Genomic DNA, 18,360 nt, shown 5'->3' on the forward strand with positions numbered 1-18,360 from the left:
GTGGTCCTACCATGAGAGGTGGGTTGGGTGGTCCTACCATTAGAGGTGGCTTGGGTGGTCCTACCATGAGAGGAGAGTTGGGTGGTCCTACCATGAGAGGAGGGTTGGGTGGTCCTATTATGAGAGGTCGCTTGGGCGGTCCTACAATTAGAAGTGGTTTGGGCTGTCCTACCATGAGAGGTGTCTTGGGTGGTCCTACTATGAGAGGTGTCTTGGGTGGTTCTACTATGAGAGGTGGCTTGGGTGGTCCTACTATGAGAGGTGGCTTGGGTGGTCCTACCATTAGAGGTGGGTTGGGTGGTCCTACTATGAGAGGTGTCTTGGGTGGTCCTACCATGAGAGGTGGCTTGGGTGGTCCTACCATGAGAGGAGGGTTGGGTGGTCCTACCATGAGAGGAGAGTTGGGTGGTCCTACCATGAGAGGAGGGTTGGGTGGTCCTACCATGAGAGGAGGGTTGGGTGGTCCTACCATGAGAGGAGTGTTGGGTGGTCCTACCATTAGAGGTGGCTTGGGTGGTCCTACCATGAGAGGAGGGTTGGGTGGTCCTACCATTAGAGGTGGCTTGGGTGGTCCTACTATGAGAGGTCGCTTGGGCGGTCCTACAATTAGAAGTGGTTTGGGTGGTCGTACTCCTACTATGAGAGGTGGGTGGGTGGTCCTACTATGAAGCTGACAGGTTTTAAGCTCACCGTGAAGGAGCAGACCAGGAGGAGCATGATGAAAAGTACCGCCACCAGAGAGATGAGGACGACGGCCCACCCTGGGACTCCCGCGTTGGTCCTGTAGTCTGGCTTAGCTGTGGGGACAGGAGGAAGGGATAACTTAGCAAGAGATGAGACTGACGTTTTATGTAAGCACCTTTTCTATTGTGATCAGCAGGCATTGCAATCTGGCAACAGAGAACAAGTGTCAGCAACTTCATGGAAAGTAAAAGGTCTGTTCCAGTCACTCTTAAATCACTTTATAAGTGACATGAGTACAGCCCAAAATAGGTACACGTTATTGAAATGAAACCAACACCGGTGCACTCCTGCTATAGTCTCCTGTGCGGCACTTAAAAATGCATGACAATCATTGTCCTCGGCTCTAAATAGCAATTTATTGACTATTCCAAATTGTTTTTGCCTAAAACGTGTGTCCAGACAAGTAAGAATGCACGGTGTGAAGTGAGTTTTCTTTTCAGAAAATACAGTCCAAGACGGGCACGAATGCCCATGCGCCCATCATCCTGATAACTCTGAGCCTGGATCAGAAACCTCTCTATGTAGGACATGTTGTAGTACTACAAAACTTACTGCAAATTGCAATTCACAACCTACATGCAGAGTTTCATGCCTCCACGTTACCTATATGTACGTTTCTAACTTTACTACTTTTCAGTAATCCCCAAAGTAAGTTACAACTAGTAACTTTACTACTAGTATTTTACTAGTAATACTTTACTCCTAGTAAGTTTACTAGTTGTAAGTTTACTAGCAGTAAACCTACTAGTAGTAACTACATTTGTGAATACCAACAGGTAGTAAAGTTAGAGTTTTAGTCTTAAGTTAGACTTTAGGTCTACACCTACACTTCAGGTCTATAGATCGGGCCCACAGAATACATACATGGCTCTAATCTGAACTGCATATAAATTCTCTTGCATCCTAATTAATTATTCTCTTAGCGCCAGAACACCCTTCTCTCAGTGTAAACAATCTGCACTTTACTAATATTCTTCATCCTCATCTTGGAGAGGAGTCTATATAATGTCCTCAATCCGGGGCAGACTCTGTGTCTTAGAAATCACGTTAGGCGGCATTCCCAGTCTAGACCCGCTGAATTTGCCTGCCAAACCGTCTGAGATGCCAGCTACTATCACAAGGACACCAATGATGCTAGGGTTTGGAGATTAGACATGGATTTACACCATTCCCACCCACCACTAGCCAGCAGCCCAGGAGAGGCAGTGCATAAGGGTCTGTAGTAGATTTGGATCTGACCGACAGACTTAAGACAGACTTAAGACAAAATCCTAACTTAAGTCAGTCTTAAATCTGTCTTGAGTCTGTCTAGATTTGTCTTAACTTTGTCTTAAGTCAAACGACAAAACCCTAACTTTACTACTACTAAATGCCTTCTGTGAATACCAAAAGTAGTGAGTTTAGGATTTTTTGTCTTAAGTTAGTTCTGTGAATCGGGCCCAGAGCCACTGCAATTATGCGAATTGGGCGACCGTGGTGATTTTGCATAGTTATGGACACGTCACATTTGCCACAGACTCCTTCATCTGCTGCATCATCGGCAGAGTTTAACAAACCAAACAATGTTTTTAGCTCAAATGGTTCAAAAGTTGCTACAAACGCAGAGGCACATGTTGCCGAGCAGCGGAAGGCCCTTTGGAAAGTTGGACTGGTCACCTTTCTGTTGCTTATTGCTATATTTGGGTCTTAAACTGGTACTGAAGCAGTACAGCGACTGCCCAGACAGTGTTAACAAGTCTAAACTTGACAAAATAATTCAGTAGTCCTATTGCAAAAAGTGCTGCATAATTTGCCTTTTATTGCTGCATAATTTACTTCACCTTACCGCATAATTTGGCCCCCACTGCTGCATCATTCCAGTGGCCCTGGGTATATACAGGACGTGTGATGGGCAGGCACTGCTCTGCAACCTCCTTTGCACAGGCAGAGCTTCACTTTTAACTTCCTGCTCTTTCTTATGTCTGATGTGAGTTCACCACAAAGTAATGACTCTGTGCAAGCCGAGACCGAGCGAGGATGATAAACATTACTCGTAAGTAACGGGGGCAATACTGGAAATGTCATTATTGTGACGTGTTGACGTGTTGATACGCCAAGAAAGACAATCATTGAAAGATAAAGTTTATCATTCATCTATCCATCCATCCGTCCATCCATCCACTAAACCATTCATTCATCCATCCATCCATCCACTCAACCATCCATCCATCCTCTGTTCCAACTATCCATCAATCCATCTATCCACCCAACCCTCCATACAGCAATACACCCACCCATCCATCTAACCTCTCTCCCAACTATCCATCCATCCATCCATCCATCCATTCATCCACCCAACCATCCACCCATCTATCCACCCTCCCAGCCATCCATCCATCCACCCAACCATGCATCCATCCATCCACCATCCATCCTCTCTCCCAACTATCAATCCACCCATTCTTCCATCCATCCATCCATGCATCCACCCTCTCTCCCAATCATCCATCCACCCATCCTCCCTTCCATCCATCCATCCATAATCCATCCAGACATTCATCCATCCACCCATCTATCCTCACTCCCAGCCATCCATCCATCCACCTAACCATCCATCCATCCATCTACCCAACCACCCATCAACCCATCCATCCATCCTCTCTCCCAACCATCCATCCATCTGCCCACCCACCCACCCATCCTCTCTCCCATCCATCCATCCTCTCTCTCAACCATCCAACCACTCATCCTTCCATCCATCCATCCATAATCCATCCATCCATTCATCCACCCACCCGTCCATCCATCCATCCACCCATCCATCCACCCACCCATCCATACCTTCATCCATCCCTCCATCCCTTCATCCATCCCTCCATCCATCCATCCATCCATCCATCGCTTAATCCAACCATTGATCCATGATTCCACCCACCATCCATTAAGGCACCCGTCACGCCTATTTTCCTCGATCTATCTGTCTACTCGCTCCCTCCAACTCATTTGTCTATCCAACCATCCATCCATCCACCTGTCCGTCCGTGCGTCTGCTCATCCATCCGACCAACCACTTACCATGGCTGAAGGCATGGAAGACCCCTGGGAAGCTGCTGTTAACCAGTGTCACGCCACTGCTGGACTGCTGGCTGGTCCCAGTTGAAGATGTCACGCCACTGCTGGACTGCTGGCTGGTCCCAGTTGACGATGTCACGCCACTGCTGGACTGCTGGCTGGTCCCAGTTGAAGATGTCACGCCACTGCTGGACTGCTGACTGGTCCCAGTTGAAGATGTCACGCCACTGCTGGACTGCTGACTGGTCCCAGTTGAAGATGTCACGCCGCTGCTGGACTGCTGGCTGGCCCCAGTTGAAGATGTCACGCCACTGCTGGACTGCTGGCTGGCCCCAGTTGAAGATGTCACGCGCTCACCCGTGGAGCTGGATTTCGATGAACTTACAGCGCTGGGAAGCTGGGAACTGGTGGAGAAGGAGCTAGGAGATGTCCCACTGCCGCTGGTGGGGATGATATTATCGGTAGATGTCACAGCAACAGGTGAGATTCCACTGGTCAGAGCTGGAGATGTCACGCCATCCGCGGAGTAGCTGGTACCAGAGGATGCCACACCTTTGGCAGTAGAGCGGCTATCTGATGATGTCACACTATCACTGGTAGAGCTGGCGCCTGGTGATGTCACTCCATCACTGGCAAAGCTAGTATCCAGTGATGTCACAATGCCACTGGTGGAAGCGCTGTCAAGTGATGTCACAATGCCACTGGTGGAAGCGCTGTCAAGTGATGTCACACTGCCACTGGTGGAAGCGCTGTCAAGTGATGTCACACCTCCACTGGTAGAAGCGTTGTCAAGTGATGTCACACTGCCACTGGTGGAAGCGCTGTCAAGTGATGTCACACTGCCACTGGTGGAAGCGCTGTCAAGTGATGTCACACCTCCACTGGTAGAAGCGTTGTCAAGTGATGTCACACTGCCACTGGTGGAAGCGCTGTCAAGTGATGTCACACTGCCACTGGTGGAAGCGCTGTCAAGTGATGTCACACTGCCACTGGGGGAACCGCTGTAAAGTGATGTCACACTGCCACTGGTGGAAGCGCTGTCAAGTGATGTCACACTGCCACTGGTGGAAGTGCTGTCAAGTGATGCCACACTGCCACTGGTGGAAGCGCTGTCAAGTGATGTCACACCTCCACTGGTAGAAGCGTTGTCAAGTGATGTCACACTGCCACTGGTGGAAGCGCTGTCAAGTGATGTCACACTGCCACTGGTGGAAGCGCTGTCAAGTGATGTCACACCTCCACTGGTAGAAGCGTTGTCAAGTGATGTCACACTGCCACTGGTGGAAGCGCTGTCAAGTGATGTCACACTGCCACTGGTGGAAGCGCTGTCAAGTGATGTCACACTGCCACTGGGGGAACCGCTGTAAAGTGATGTCACACTGCCACTGGTGGAAGCGCTGTCAAGTGATGTCACACTGCCACTGGTGGAAGCGCTGTCAAGTGATGCCACACTGCCACTGGTGGAAGCGCTGTCAAGTGATGTCACACCTCCACTGGTAGAAGCGTTGTCAAGTGATGTCACACTGCCACTGGTGGAAGCGCTGTCAAGTGATGTCACACTGCCACTGGTGGAAGCGCTGTCAAGTGATGTCACACTGCCACTGGTGGAAGCGCTGTCAAGTGATGCCACACTGCCACTGGTGGAAGCGCTGTCAAGTGATGTCACAATGCCACTGGTGGAAGCACTGTCAAGTGATGTCACACTGCCACTGGTGGAAGCGCTGTCAGGAGATGTCACAATGTCACTGGTGGAAGTACTGTCAAGTGATGTCACACTGCCACTGGTGGAACCGCTCTCAATTGATGTCACACTGCCACTGGTGGAAGCGCTGTCAAGTGATGTCACACCTCCACTGGTGGAAGCGCTGTCAAGTGATGTCACACCTCCACTGGTGGAACCGCTGTCAAGTGATGTCACACTGCCAATGGTGAAAGTGCTGTCAAGTGATGTCACACTGCCACTGGTGGAAGCGCTGTCAAGTGATGTCACACTGCCACTGGTGGAACTGCTGTCAAGTAATGTCACACCTCCACTGGTGGAAGCACTGTCAAGTGATGTCACTCCTCCACTGGTGGAAGCGCTGTCAAGTGATGTCACACTGCCACTGGTGGAAGCGCTGTCAAGTGATGTCACACTGCCACTGGTGGAAGCGCTGCCAAGTGATGTTACAATGCCACTGGTGGAAGCGCTGTCAAGTGATGTCACAATGCCACTGGTGGAAGCGCTGTCAAGTGATGTCACACTGCCACTGGTGGAACCGATGTCAAGTGATGTCACACTGCCACTGGTGGAAGCGCTGTCAAATGATGTCACACTGCCACTGGTGGAAGCGCTGTCAAGTGATGTCACACTGCCACTGGTGGAAGCGCTGTCAGGTGATGTCACAATGCCACTGGTGGAAGCGCTGTCAAGTGATGTCACACTGCCACTGGTGGAAGCGCTGTCAAGTGATGCCACACTGCCACTGGTGGAAGCGCTGTCAAGTGATGTCACACTGCCACTGGTGGAAGCGCTGTCAAGTGATGTCACACCTCCACTGGTGGAAGCGCTGTCAAGTGATGTCACACTGCCACTGGTGGAAGCGCTTTCAAGTGATGTCAAACTGCTAATGGTGGAACCAATGTCAAATGATGTCACACTGCCACTGGTAGAAGCGTTGTCAAGTGATGTCACAATGCCACTGGTGGAAGCGCTGTCAAGTGATGTCACACTGCCACTAGGGGAACCGCTGTCAAGTGATGTCACACTGCCACTGGTGGAAGCGTTGTCAAGTGATGTCACACTGCCACTGGTGGAAGCGGTGTCAAGTGATGTCACACTGCGACTGGTGGAAGCGCTGTCAAGTGATGTCACAATGCCACTGGTGGAAGCGCTGTCAAGTGATGTCACAATGCCACTGGTGGAAGCACTGTCAAGTGATGTCACACTGCCACTGGTGGAAGCGCTGTCAGGTGATGTCACAATGCCTCTGGTGGAAGTGCTGTCAAGTGATGTCACACTGCCACTGGTGGAACTGCTCTCAATTGATGTCACACTGCCACTGGTGGAAGCGCTGTCAAGTGATGTCACACCTCCACTGGTGGAAGCGCTGTCAAGTGATGTCACACCTCCACTGGTGGAACCGCTGTCAAGTGATGTCACACTGCCAATGGTGGAAGTGCTGTCAAGTGATGTCACACTGCCAGTGGTGGAAGCGCTGTCAAGTGATGTCACACTGCCACTGGTGGAACTGCTGTCAAGTAATGTCACACCTCCACTGGTGGAAGCACTGTCAAGTGATGTCACACCTCCACTGGTGGAAGCGCTGTCAAGTGATGTCACACCTCCACTGGTGGAAGCGCTGTCAAGTGATGTCACACTGCCACTGGTGGAGCTGGCGGCTTGTGATGTCACACTGCCACTGGTGGATGCGCTGTCAAGTGAAGTCACACTGCCACTGGTGGTACTGCTGTCAAGTGATGTCACACCTCCACTGGTGGAAGCGCTGTCAAGTGATGTCACACTGCCACTGGTGGAAGCGCTGTCAAGTGATGTCACACTGCCACTGGTGGAACCGCTGTCAAGTGATGTCACACTGCCACTGGTGGAAGCGCGGTCAAGTGATATCACAATACCAATGGTGGAACCGCTGTCAAGTGATGTCACACTGCCAGTGGTGGAGCTGGTGCCTTCTGATGTCACACTGCCACTGGTGGAACTGCTGTCAAGTGATGTCACACTGCCAATGTTGGAACCGCTGTCAAGTGCTGTCACACTGCCACTGATGGAAGCGCTGTCAAGTGATGTCACACTGCCACTGGTGAAGGCGCTGTCAAGTGATGTCACACTGCCACTGGTGGAACTGCTGTCAAGTGAGGTCACACCTCCACTGGTGGAAGTGCTGGCAAGTGATGTCACACCTCCATTGGTGGAAGCGCTGTCAAGTGATGTCACACTGCCACTGGTGGAAGCGCTGTCAAGTGATGTCACAATGCCACTGGTGGAAGCACTGTCAAGTGATGTCACAATGCCACTGGTAGAGTTAGTATCTGGTGATATCACACTGCCACTGGTGGAACCGCTGTCAAGTGATGTCACACCTCCACTGGTGGAAGCGCTGTCAAGTGATGTCACACCTCCACCGGTGGAACTGCTGTAAAGTGATTTCACACTGCCACTGGTGGAGCTGGCGGCTTGTGATGTCACACTGCCACTGGTGGATGCGCTGTCAAGTGAAGTCACACTGCCACTGGTGGTACTGCTGTCAAGTGATGTCACACCTCCACTGGTGGAAGCGCTGTCAAGTGATGTCACACTGCCACTGGTGGAACCGATGTCAAGTGATGTCACACTGCCACTGATGGAAGCGCTGTCAAGTGATGTCACACCTACCCTGGTTGAACCAATGTCAACTGATGTCACACTGCCACTGGTGGAAGCGCTGTCAAGTGATGTCACACTGCCACTGGTGGAAGCGCTGTCAAGTGATGTCACACTGCCACTGGTGGAAGCGCTGTCAAGTGATGTCACACTGCCACTGGTGGAAGCGCTGTCAAGTGATGTCACACCTCCACTGGTGGAAGCGCTGTCAAGTGATGTCACACTGCCACTGGTGGAAGCACTGTCAAGTGATGTCACACTGCCACTAGTGGAGCTGGCGCCTTGTGATGTCACACTGCCACTGGTGGAACTGCTGTCAAGTGATGTCACACTGCCACTGGTGGAACCGCTGTCAAGTGATGTCACACTGCCACTGGTGGAAGCGCTGTCAAGTGATGTCACACTGCCACTGGTGGAACAGCCGTCAAGTGATGTCACACTGCCACTAGTGGAAGCGCAGTCAAGTGATGTCACACTGCCACTGGTGGAAGCGCTGTCAAGTGATGTCACACTGCCACTGGTGGTGCTGCTCTCAAGTGATGTCACACTGCCACTGGTGGAAGCGCTGTCAAGTGATGTCACACTGCCACTGGTGGAACTGGTGCCTGGTGATGTCACACTATCACTGGTAGAGCTGACGCCTGGTGATGTCACACTGTCACTGGTAGAGCTGGTGCTTGGTGATGTCACACTGTCACTGGTAGAGCTGGTGCCTGGTGATGTCATACTGTCACTGGTAGAGCTGGTCCCTGGTGATGTCACACTGTCACTGGTGGAGCTGGCGCCTTGTGATGTCACACTGTCACTGGTAGAACTGGTGCCTGATGATGTCACACTGTCATTGGTAGATCTGGCGCCTGGTGATGTCACACTCTCACTGGTAGAACTGGCAACTAGTGAAGTCACACTCTCACTGATGAAAGTAGTGTCTGCTGACGTCACACTAATAGTGTTAGAGCCAGGTGATGTCAGACCCTCAGTGGTAGAGCTGGTGCCTGGTGATGTCACACTGTCACTGGTAGAGCTGGCGCCTGGTGATGTTACACTGTCACTGGTAGAGCTGGTGCCTGGTGATGTCACACTGTCATTGGTAGAGCTGGTGCCTGGTGATGTCACACTGTCACTGGTGGAGCTGGCGCCTTGTGATGTCACACTGTCACTGGTGGAGGTGGCGCCGGGTGATGTCACACTATCACTGGTTGAGCTGGCGCCTTGTGATGTTACACTGTCACTGGCAGAGCTTGCGCCTTGTGATGTCACACTGTCATTGGTAGAGCTGGCGCCTGGTGATGTCACACTGTCACTGGTAGAGCTGGCTCCTGGTGATGTCAGACCCTCAATGGTAGAGCTGGTGCCTTGTGATGTCACACTCTCAGTGGTAGAGCTGGCTCCTGGTGGTGTCATTCTGTCACTGGTGTAGCTGACGCCTGGTGATGTCACACTGTCACTAATGAAAGTAGTGTCTGCTGATGTCACACTAATAGTGCTAGAGCCAGGTGATGTCAGACCCTCAATGGTAGAGCTGGCGCCTTGCGATATCACACTGTCACTGTTGGAGCTAGCGCCTTGTGATGTCACACTGTCACTGGTAGAGCTGGCGCCTGGTGATGTCACACTGTCACTGGTAGAACTGGTGCCTGGTGATGTCACACTGTCACTGGTAGAACTGGTGCCTGATAATGTCACAATGTCACTGGTAGAACTGGTGCCTGATGATGTCACAATGTCACTGATGAAAGTAGTGTCTGCTGACGTCACACTAATAGTGCTAGAGCCAGGTGATGTCAGACCCTCAGTGGTAGAGCTGGTGCCTGGTGATGTCACACTGTCACTGGTAGAGCTTGCACCTGGTGATGTCACACTGTCAGTGGGAGAGCTGGTGCCTGATGATGTCACACTGTCACTGGTAGAGCTGGTGCCTTGTGATGTCACACTGTCACTGGCAGAGCTGGCGCCTGGTGATGTCACACTGTCATTGGTAGAGCTGGCGCCTTGTGATGTCACACTGTCACTGGCAGAGCTGGCGCGTGGTGATGTCACACTGTCACTGGTAGAGCTGCCGCCTGGTGATGTCACACTGTCACTGGTAGAGCTGGTGCCTGGTGATGTCACACTGTCACTGGCAGAGCTGGCGCCTGGTGATGTCACACTGTCACTGGTAGAGCTGGCGCCTGGTGATGTCACACTGTTAGTGGTAGATCTGACGCTTGGTGATGTCACACTGTCACTGATACAGCTGGCACCTGGTGATGTCACACTGTCACTGGTAGAGCTGGTGCCTTGTGATGTCACACACCCACTGGTAGAGCTGGCGCCTGGTGATGTCGAACTGTCACTGGTAGAGCTGGTGCCTGGTGATGTCACACTGTCAGTGGTAGAGCTGGCGCCTGGTGATGTCACACTGTCACTGGTAGAGCTGGCGCCTGGTGATGTCACACTGTCACTGGTGGAGCTGGTGTCTGGTGATGTCACACTGTCACTGGTGGAGCTGGCGCCTGGTGATGTCACACTGTCACGGGTAGAGCTGCCGCCTGGTGATGTCACACTGTCACTGATATAGCTGGCGCCTCGTGCTGTCACACTGTCACTGGTAGAGCTGGTGCCGGGTGATGTCACACTGTCACTGGTAGAGCTGGCGCCTGGTGATGTCACATTGTCACTGGTAGAGCTGGCGCCTGGTGATGTCACACTGTCACTGGTAGAGCTGGTGCCTTGTGATGTCACACTGTCACTGGTAGTGCTGGCGCCTGGTGATGTCACACTGTCACTGGTAGAGCTGGCGCATGGTGATGTCACACTGTCACTGGTGTAGCTGGCACCTGGTGATGTCACACTGTCACTGTTAGAGCTGGCGCTGGGTGATGTCACACGATTACTGATAGAGCTAGCGCCTGGTGATGTCACACTGTCACTGGTAGAGCTGGTGCCTGGTGATGTCACACTGTCACTGGTAGAGCTGGCCCCGGGTGACGTCACACTGTCAATGGTAGAGCTGGCGCCTGGTGATGTCGCACCGTCACTGGTGGAGCTGGCGCCTGGTGATGTCAAACTGTCAGTGGTAGAACTGGTGCCTGGTGATGTCACACTGTCACTGGTAGAGCTGGTGCCTGGTGATGTCACACTGTCACTGCTGGAGCTGGCGCCTTGTGATGTCACGGAGTCACTGGTAGAGCTGGCGCCTTGTGATGTCACACTGTCACTGGCAGAGCTGGCACCTGGTGATGTCACACTGTCACTGGTAGAGGTGTTGCCTGGTGATGTCACACTGTCACTGGCAGAGCTGGCGCCTGGTGATGTCACACTGTCACTGGCAGAGCTGGCACCTGGTGATGTCACACTGTCACTGGTAGAGGTGTTGCCTGGTGATGTCACACTGTCACTGGTAGAGCTGGCGCCTGGTGATGTCACACTGTCACTGGTAGAGCTGGCGCCTTGTGATGTCACACTGTCACTGGTGGAGCTGGCGTCTGGTGATGTCACACTGTCACTGGTAGAGCTGGCGCCTGGTGATGTCACACTGTCACTGGTAGAGCTGGTGCCTGGTGATGTCACACTGTCACTGGTAGAGCTGGTGCCTGGTGATGTCACACTGTCACTGGTAGAGCTGACGCCTGGTGATGTCACACTGTCACTGGTGGAGCTGGTGCCTGGTGATGTCTCACTGTCACTGGTGGAGCTGGCGCCTGGTGATGTCACACTGTCACTGGTGGAGCTGGTGCCTGGTGATGTCTCACTGTCACTGGTGGAGCTGGCGCCTGGTGATGTCACACTGTCACTGGTGGAGCTGGTGCCTGGTGATGTCACACTGTCACTGGTAGAGCTGGTGCCTGGTGATGTCACACTGTCACTGGTAGAGCTGACGCCTGGTGATGTCACACTGTCACTGGTGGAGCTGGTGCCTGGTGATGTCTCACTGTCACTGGTGGAGCTGGCGCCTGGTGATGTCACACTGTCACTAGTGGAGATGGCCCCTGGTGATGTCACACTGTCACTGGTAGAGCTGGCGCCTGGTGATGTCAGACCCTCAGTAGTAGAGCTGGTGACTGGTGATGTCACACTGTCACTGGTAGAGCTGGTGCCTGGTGATGTCACACTGTCACTGGTAGAGCTGACGCCTGGTGATGTCACACTGTCACTGGTGGAGCTGGTGCCTGGTGATGTCTCACTGTCACTGGTAGAGCTTGCACCTGGTGATGTCACACTGTCAATGGTAGTGCTGGCGCCTGGTGATGTCACACTGTCTCTGGTGGAGCTGGCGCCTGGTGATGTCACACTGTCACTGGTAGTGCTGGCGCCTGGTGATGTCACACTGTCACTGGTAGAGCTGGTGCCTGGTGATGTCACACTGCCACTGGTAGAGCTGGCGCCTTGTGATGTCACACTGTCACTGGTAGAGCTGGCGCCTTGTGACGTCACACTGTCACTGGTGGAGCTGGCGCCTGGTGATGTCACACTGTCACTGGTAGAGCTGGTGCCTGGTGATGTCACACTGTCACTGGTGGAGCTGGCAGCTGGTGAAGTCACACTGTCACTGGTGGAGCTGGCGCCTGGTGATGTCACACTGTCACTGGTAGTGCTGGCGCCTGGTGATGTCACACTGTCTCTGGTGGAGCTGGCGCCTGGTGATGTCACACTGTCACTGGTAGTGCTGGCGCCTGGTGATGTCACACTGTCACTGGTAGAGCTGGCGCCTGGTGATGTCACACTGTCTCTGGTGGAGCTGGCGCTTGGTGATGTCACACTGTCACTGGTAGTGCTGGCGCCTGGTGATGTCACATTGTCACTGGTAGAGCTGGCGCCGGGTGATGTCACACTGTCAATGGTAGAGCTGGTGCCTGGTGATGTCTCACTGTCACTGGTAGAGGTGGCGCCTGGAGATGTCACACTGTCACTGGTAAAGCTGGTGCCTGGTGATGTCACACTGTCACTGGTGGAGCTGGCACCTGGTGATGTCACACTGTCACTGGTAGAGCTGGTGCCTGGTGATGTCACACTGTCACTGGTGGAGCTGGCGGCTGGTGAAGTCACACTGTCACTGGTAGTTCTGGCGCCTGGTGATGTCACACTGTCACTGGTGGAGCTGGCGCCTGGTGATGTCACACTGTCACTGGTAGTACTGGCGCCTGGTGATGTCACACTGTCACTGGTAGAGCTGGTGCCTTGTGATGTCACACTGTCACTGGTGGAGCTGGCGCCTGGTGATGTAACACTGTCACTGGTAGAGCTGGTGCCTTGTGATGTCACACTGTCACTGGTAGAGCTGGCGCCTTGTGATGTCACACTGCCACTGGTAGAGCTGGTGCCTTGTGATGTCACACTGTCACTGGTAGTGCTGGCGCCTGGTGATGTCACACTGTCACTGGTAGAGCTGGTGCCTGGTGATGTCACACTGTCACTGGTGGAGCTGGCGCCTGGTGATGTCACACTGTCACTGGTAGAGCTGGTGCCTGGTGATGTCACACTGTCACTGGTGGAGATGGTGCCTGGTGATGTCACACTGTCACTGGTGGAGCTGGTGCCTGGTGATGTCACACTGTCACTGGTAGTGCTGGCGCTTGGTGATGTCACACTGTCACTGGTAGTGCTGGCGCTTGGTGATGTCACACTGTCACTGGTAGAGCTTGTGCCTGGTGATGTCACACTGTCACTGGTAGAGCTGGTGCCTGGTGATGTCACACTGTCACTGGTGGAGATGGCGCCTGGTGATGTCACACTGTCACTGGTAGAGCTGGTCCCTGGTGATGTCAGACCCTCAGTGGTAGAGCTGGTGCCTGGTGATGTCACACTGTCACTGATAGAGCTGGCGCCTTGTGATGTCACACTGTCACTGGTAGAGCTGGCGCCTTGTGATGTCACACTGTCACTGGTAGAGGTGGCGCCTGATGATGTCACACTGTCACTGATAGTGCTGGCACCTTGTGATGTCACACTGTCACTGGTAGAGGTGGCGCCTGGTGATGTCACACTGTCACTGGTAGAGGTGGCGCCTGGTGATGTCACACTGTCACTGATAGTGCTGGCACCTTGTGATGTCACACTGTCACTGGTAGAGGTGGCGCCTGGTGATGTCACACTGTCACTGGAAGAGCTGGCGCCTTGTGATGTCACAATGTCACTGGTAAAGCTGGTCCCTGGTGATGTCACACTGTCACTGGTAGCGCTGGTCCCTGGTGATGTCACACTGTCACTGGTAGAGCTGGTGCCTGGTGACGTCACACTGTCACTGGTGGAGATGGCGACTGGTGATGTCACACTGTCACTGGTAAAGCTGGTCCCTGGTGACGTCAGACCCTCAGTGGTAGAGCTGGTGCCTGGTGATGTCACACTGTCACTGGTGGAGATGGTGCCTGGTGATGTCACACTGTCACTGGTGGAGATGGCGCCTGGTGATGTCACACTGTCACTGGTCGAGCTGGTCCCTGGTGATGTCAGACCCTCAGTGGTAGAGCTGGTGCCTGGTGATGTCACACTGTCACTGGTGGAGATGGTGCCTGGTGATGTCACACTGTCACTGGTAGAGCTGGCGCCTTGTGATGTCACACTGTCACTGGTAGAGCTGGCGCCTTGTGATGTCACACTGTCACTGGTAAAGCTGGTCCCTGGTGACGTCAGACCCTCAGTGGTAGAGCTGGTGCCTGGTGATGTCACACTGTCACTGGTGGAGATGGTGCCTGGTGATGTCACACTGTCACTGGTAGAGCTGGCGCCTTGTGATGTCACACTGTCACTGGTAGAGGTGGCGCCTGGTGATGTCACACTGTCACTGGTAGAGCTGGTGCCTGGTGATGTCACACTGTCACTGGTAGAGCTGGCGCCTTGTGATATCACACTGTCACTGGTAGAGCTGGCGCCTGGTGATGCCACACTGTCACTGGTAGAGGAGGCGCCTGGTGATGTCACACTGTCACTGGTGGAGCTGACGCCTGGTGATGTCACACTGTCACTGGTAGAGCTGACGCCAGATGATGTCACACTGTCACTGGTAGAGCTGGAGCCTGGTGATGTCACACTGTCACTGGTGGAGCTGGTGACTGGTGATGTCACACTGTCACTGGTAGAGCTGGCGCCGGGTGACGTCACACTGTCACTGGTAGTGCTGGCGCCTGGTGATGTCACACTGTCACTGGTGGAGCTGACGCCAGATGATGTCACACTGTCACCGGTGGAGCTGGTGCCTGGTGATGTCACACTGTCACGGAGGGAGCTGGTGCTTGAAGATGTCACGCCGTTAGCGTGGGTTGTGGTAGTTATTTTCGCAGTACTGAGTGAGACTGCAGGAATCCCCGATGCAGATGTCACAGTATCGCTGGAGGAGCCTTTATCAAGAGATGTTGCAGTGCTGAGAGATACTGCCCTCGTATTTGGTGATGTCACACTTTCCGTGGTCAAGAGGTCCGCAGATGTCACGCTGGGTGAAGCTGTGGGAACAGAAGCAACAAAAGCAGCACTTTAGCAAACTTTTCTGTTTCGTTTTCGTCTACCCTTAAGGCACTCTTCTGTCCCGATCTTAGGCGAGGGATATCTCTACCAGTGAGATCTTATTCTTTTCAGGACTCCAACCACCCTAAAATGACATCTCACACAGTGTATTTAAGCTATTCCCAGGATGAGGTGGCGTCCGCCACCCCTACATAGTAATATCTGACAGTGCCTTTTAATCTATACTCGTGGTGAGGTGATATCTCCCACACCACCAGGGACATGTCGGACAGCTCCTGTCAAACTCAAGCAAGAATGATATGCCATCTCACACACCTCCAGAGATATGACTGTGCTGTTGAGCCAGGGTCACCCCACCAGGGACATGTACGAGCCAGCTATTAAAATAAGCTCATAATGACATGGAATCTCACAATCCTCCAGAGATATAACAGTGCTGTTTACTTACAGTCACACCACCAGGGACATGTGCCTGTCAAACTAAAGCAGGAATGACATGCCACCGCACACACCTCCAGAGATTTGACGGTGCTGTTGAGCTAGGGCCACCGCAACAGAGACATAGCAGGCAATGCCTGGAAGTGAAAATGTCTATCTCCCCACCAGAGACATGCCAGACAGTGCGGTGACAAATCCCCACCCACCCTCGTACACTTACAGTTTCACCCTAGTGAGGCTTCTGCACAAGTTTGTTTCACTATCAAAAGACCCAGGTGGTCTCGAGGTCCTTTGTGAACAAAAGGGGGCAGCTCTGAGCCACATATCAAGATCTGGCCGCCTTCTTCTCCTGCCACCGTGAACAGAAAGTGTTTTATTCTCAGATATCGACAACTAGTGTAAACTTCGAGATATCTTTTGTTTATTTGTAAAAGTGGAGGTGCAAACTGTGCAGCAGACCTGCCTTCAATGCGCGCTTCTATGCGCGCTTCAAGGCACACTTCTGTTCCGTGGCCTCTAAGGGCAACAGCTGCACAAGTGGCTGAGCTGAAAGTCCCCAAACTCAGGCATTGTTGTCTTATAGCTCGAACCCTCACCCTACCATGTGCACCTTTGATAGGCATTCACTTATGGTGCTTTGTGTAGTCAGGGTCCCTGGACTGTGAGGCGTGTGTTGTTAACATTGTGTGATTTTAAGCAGGCTCCACAAAAAAGCATTGAGGATTTTCTTGAGAAAATCGAATAATATATGTGCTGTGTAAGAAAAACATCTCTCCCACTGGCAGGTAACATGCCATGAATCATCAATCTGAATGATTTTAGCTACTCTTCAGTTTTATGTTTCATGATATTCTTAGGGATAACATAACATGCAAGGAACTGTGGAGGTGGTAAGCGCTTTTTAAATATTTTAAACACGGGCTTCTCCTTGTAAATACATTTTTTGTCAGGAGCCAGTAGTTTGTGAGTTGTCCCACTCACCAAGAACAACCATCATCATCATCCACAGACAAATGGACAGACAGAGTGTGCTAATAAGACCAAGGAATTGCTAATAAAGATCTAGCCTTAGGAAGGAATTGGGACTTTGATGTTCCACGGTCCTTTTACATGGCGGGAGGTGTCTCTTAAGATCACAGACAACTGCTGCTCTTACCCCAGCTTTTGGACCGGTATCTTTCAGAAGCACGAAGGGACCCCAGAAGAGGACAAAGGCTGCTTGGAAACTCAACTACTAAGAGCGGAGAGCACCCAATGTGTAATCAGTGAGAGATCAAGTCACATCATCACACATAACCCACTGTGCCTATTAAAACGTATACCTTCCTGCACAAAAACTATCTCCCTAAGAATGCGGGCACACTTGCACCATGGTGCAAGGGTGTTTGTACAAGGCTGCTTCGAGTGCACCAGCACAGGGAGAGAGCTGAAGAGTGTCATTTCTTAGAAGATATGATGCTGTGCACCTCCCTCAAGTTCACACAATCTTTGCGTTGCATGAACTTTTAGTAAATGTGCCCCCAAGTGCCAATGAACTGAGATCATCAGCCACTGGCCAACAAGCTCTCCATATCCTGTTTTGGGGGACTGAGGTCTCTCCTGCTGAAGCTAGGGCACACTTGGTGAGTACAGCTGCTACAGCATATTCTACTGCCCTCTGGTGAACAACAGAACAAAGCCAAGTGGAAAATGTTAGGTTTCTCTGGGATGGCAAGATGCCAGACCGGCCATAATGATGAAATTAGGAGCAACATGGCTGCTGAGAGAAACCCTTTTCATTCTACAGCTACCATGCCTGGCTTGTATCACAATGCAGTATGTGTCCCAAAGCATATCTCATCACACGACCTTGGTCAGATGGAAGACTCAAAGGCCAGATTTACTGTGGTTTTGCACCAGTTTGTGTCACTTTGTGACTTAGCCCTACACAAAATATTTTGTGGCATTTACTAAGACACACAAAGCCACTTTACATTGTTTAGTGAATACAAAGTAGCGCAAGGCGGTGCAGAGAGCTGCCTTGCGTTACTTTGCATCAGGTAGGCAATACAGGGGTGCAGCAGGGGTGTTCCCTGCATCCACCCGTGTATTCTGATGCCAGCCCAGATTCACAAAGACTTGTCAGCCTCAGTTTGCACCAAAATGGTGCACCTGCCAGACAGAGGCGTAACAAAGAAACATTTCTCTATTTATTTTCGATACTTTCTCTTTCCATGCGTATGTATGTTCAATGTATGCTCTCTGCACAGACACGCAATAGAAATCTGGGGCCTGCTTGGAACCCTGTCATCAGATGTCCCCTTCCTCATAGAAACTTGGACCAACGC

At 52.2% G+C, this 18,360-nt stretch overlaps 1 protein-coding gene across 1 annotated transcript in view; it reads right to left on the reverse strand.

The window, feature by feature from the left end:
* LOC144752382 (uncharacterized) overlaps positions 1 to 18,360 on the reverse strand; it is a 91,402-nt gene that overhangs the window by 1,863 nt on the left and 71,179 nt on the right. The window contains exons 2-12 of the mRNA XM_078640317.1: positions 9,967 to 15,573; positions 7,984 to 9,828; positions 7,624 to 7,875; positions 7,012 to 7,263; positions 6,724 to 6,867; positions 5,896 to 6,327; positions 5,470 to 5,823; positions 4,521 to 5,283; positions 4,140 to 4,412; positions 3,799 to 3,887; positions 691 to 797 (exon numbers count right to left, since the gene is read on the reverse strand). Of these exons, the coding sequence (XP_078496443.1) occupies positions 691 to 797; positions 3,799 to 3,887; positions 4,140 to 4,412; positions 4,521 to 5,283; positions 5,470 to 5,823; positions 5,896 to 6,327; positions 6,724 to 6,867; positions 7,012 to 7,263; positions 7,624 to 7,875; positions 7,984 to 9,828; positions 9,967 to 15,573 (10,118 nt within the window). The remainder of the gene's footprint in view (positions 1 to 690; positions 798 to 3,798; positions 3,888 to 4,139; positions 4,413 to 4,520; positions 5,284 to 5,469; positions 5,824 to 5,895; positions 6,328 to 6,723; positions 6,868 to 7,011; positions 7,264 to 7,623; positions 7,876 to 7,983; positions 9,829 to 9,966; positions 15,574 to 18,360) is intronic.

Source organism: Lissotriton helveticus, chromosome 5_1 (genome assembly GCF_964261635.1).
Source record: "Lissotriton helveticus chromosome 5_1, aLisHel1.1, whole genome shotgun sequence".
Lineage (NCBI taxonomy): Eukaryota > Metazoa > Chordata > Amphibia > Caudata > Salamandridae > Lissotriton > Lissotriton helveticus.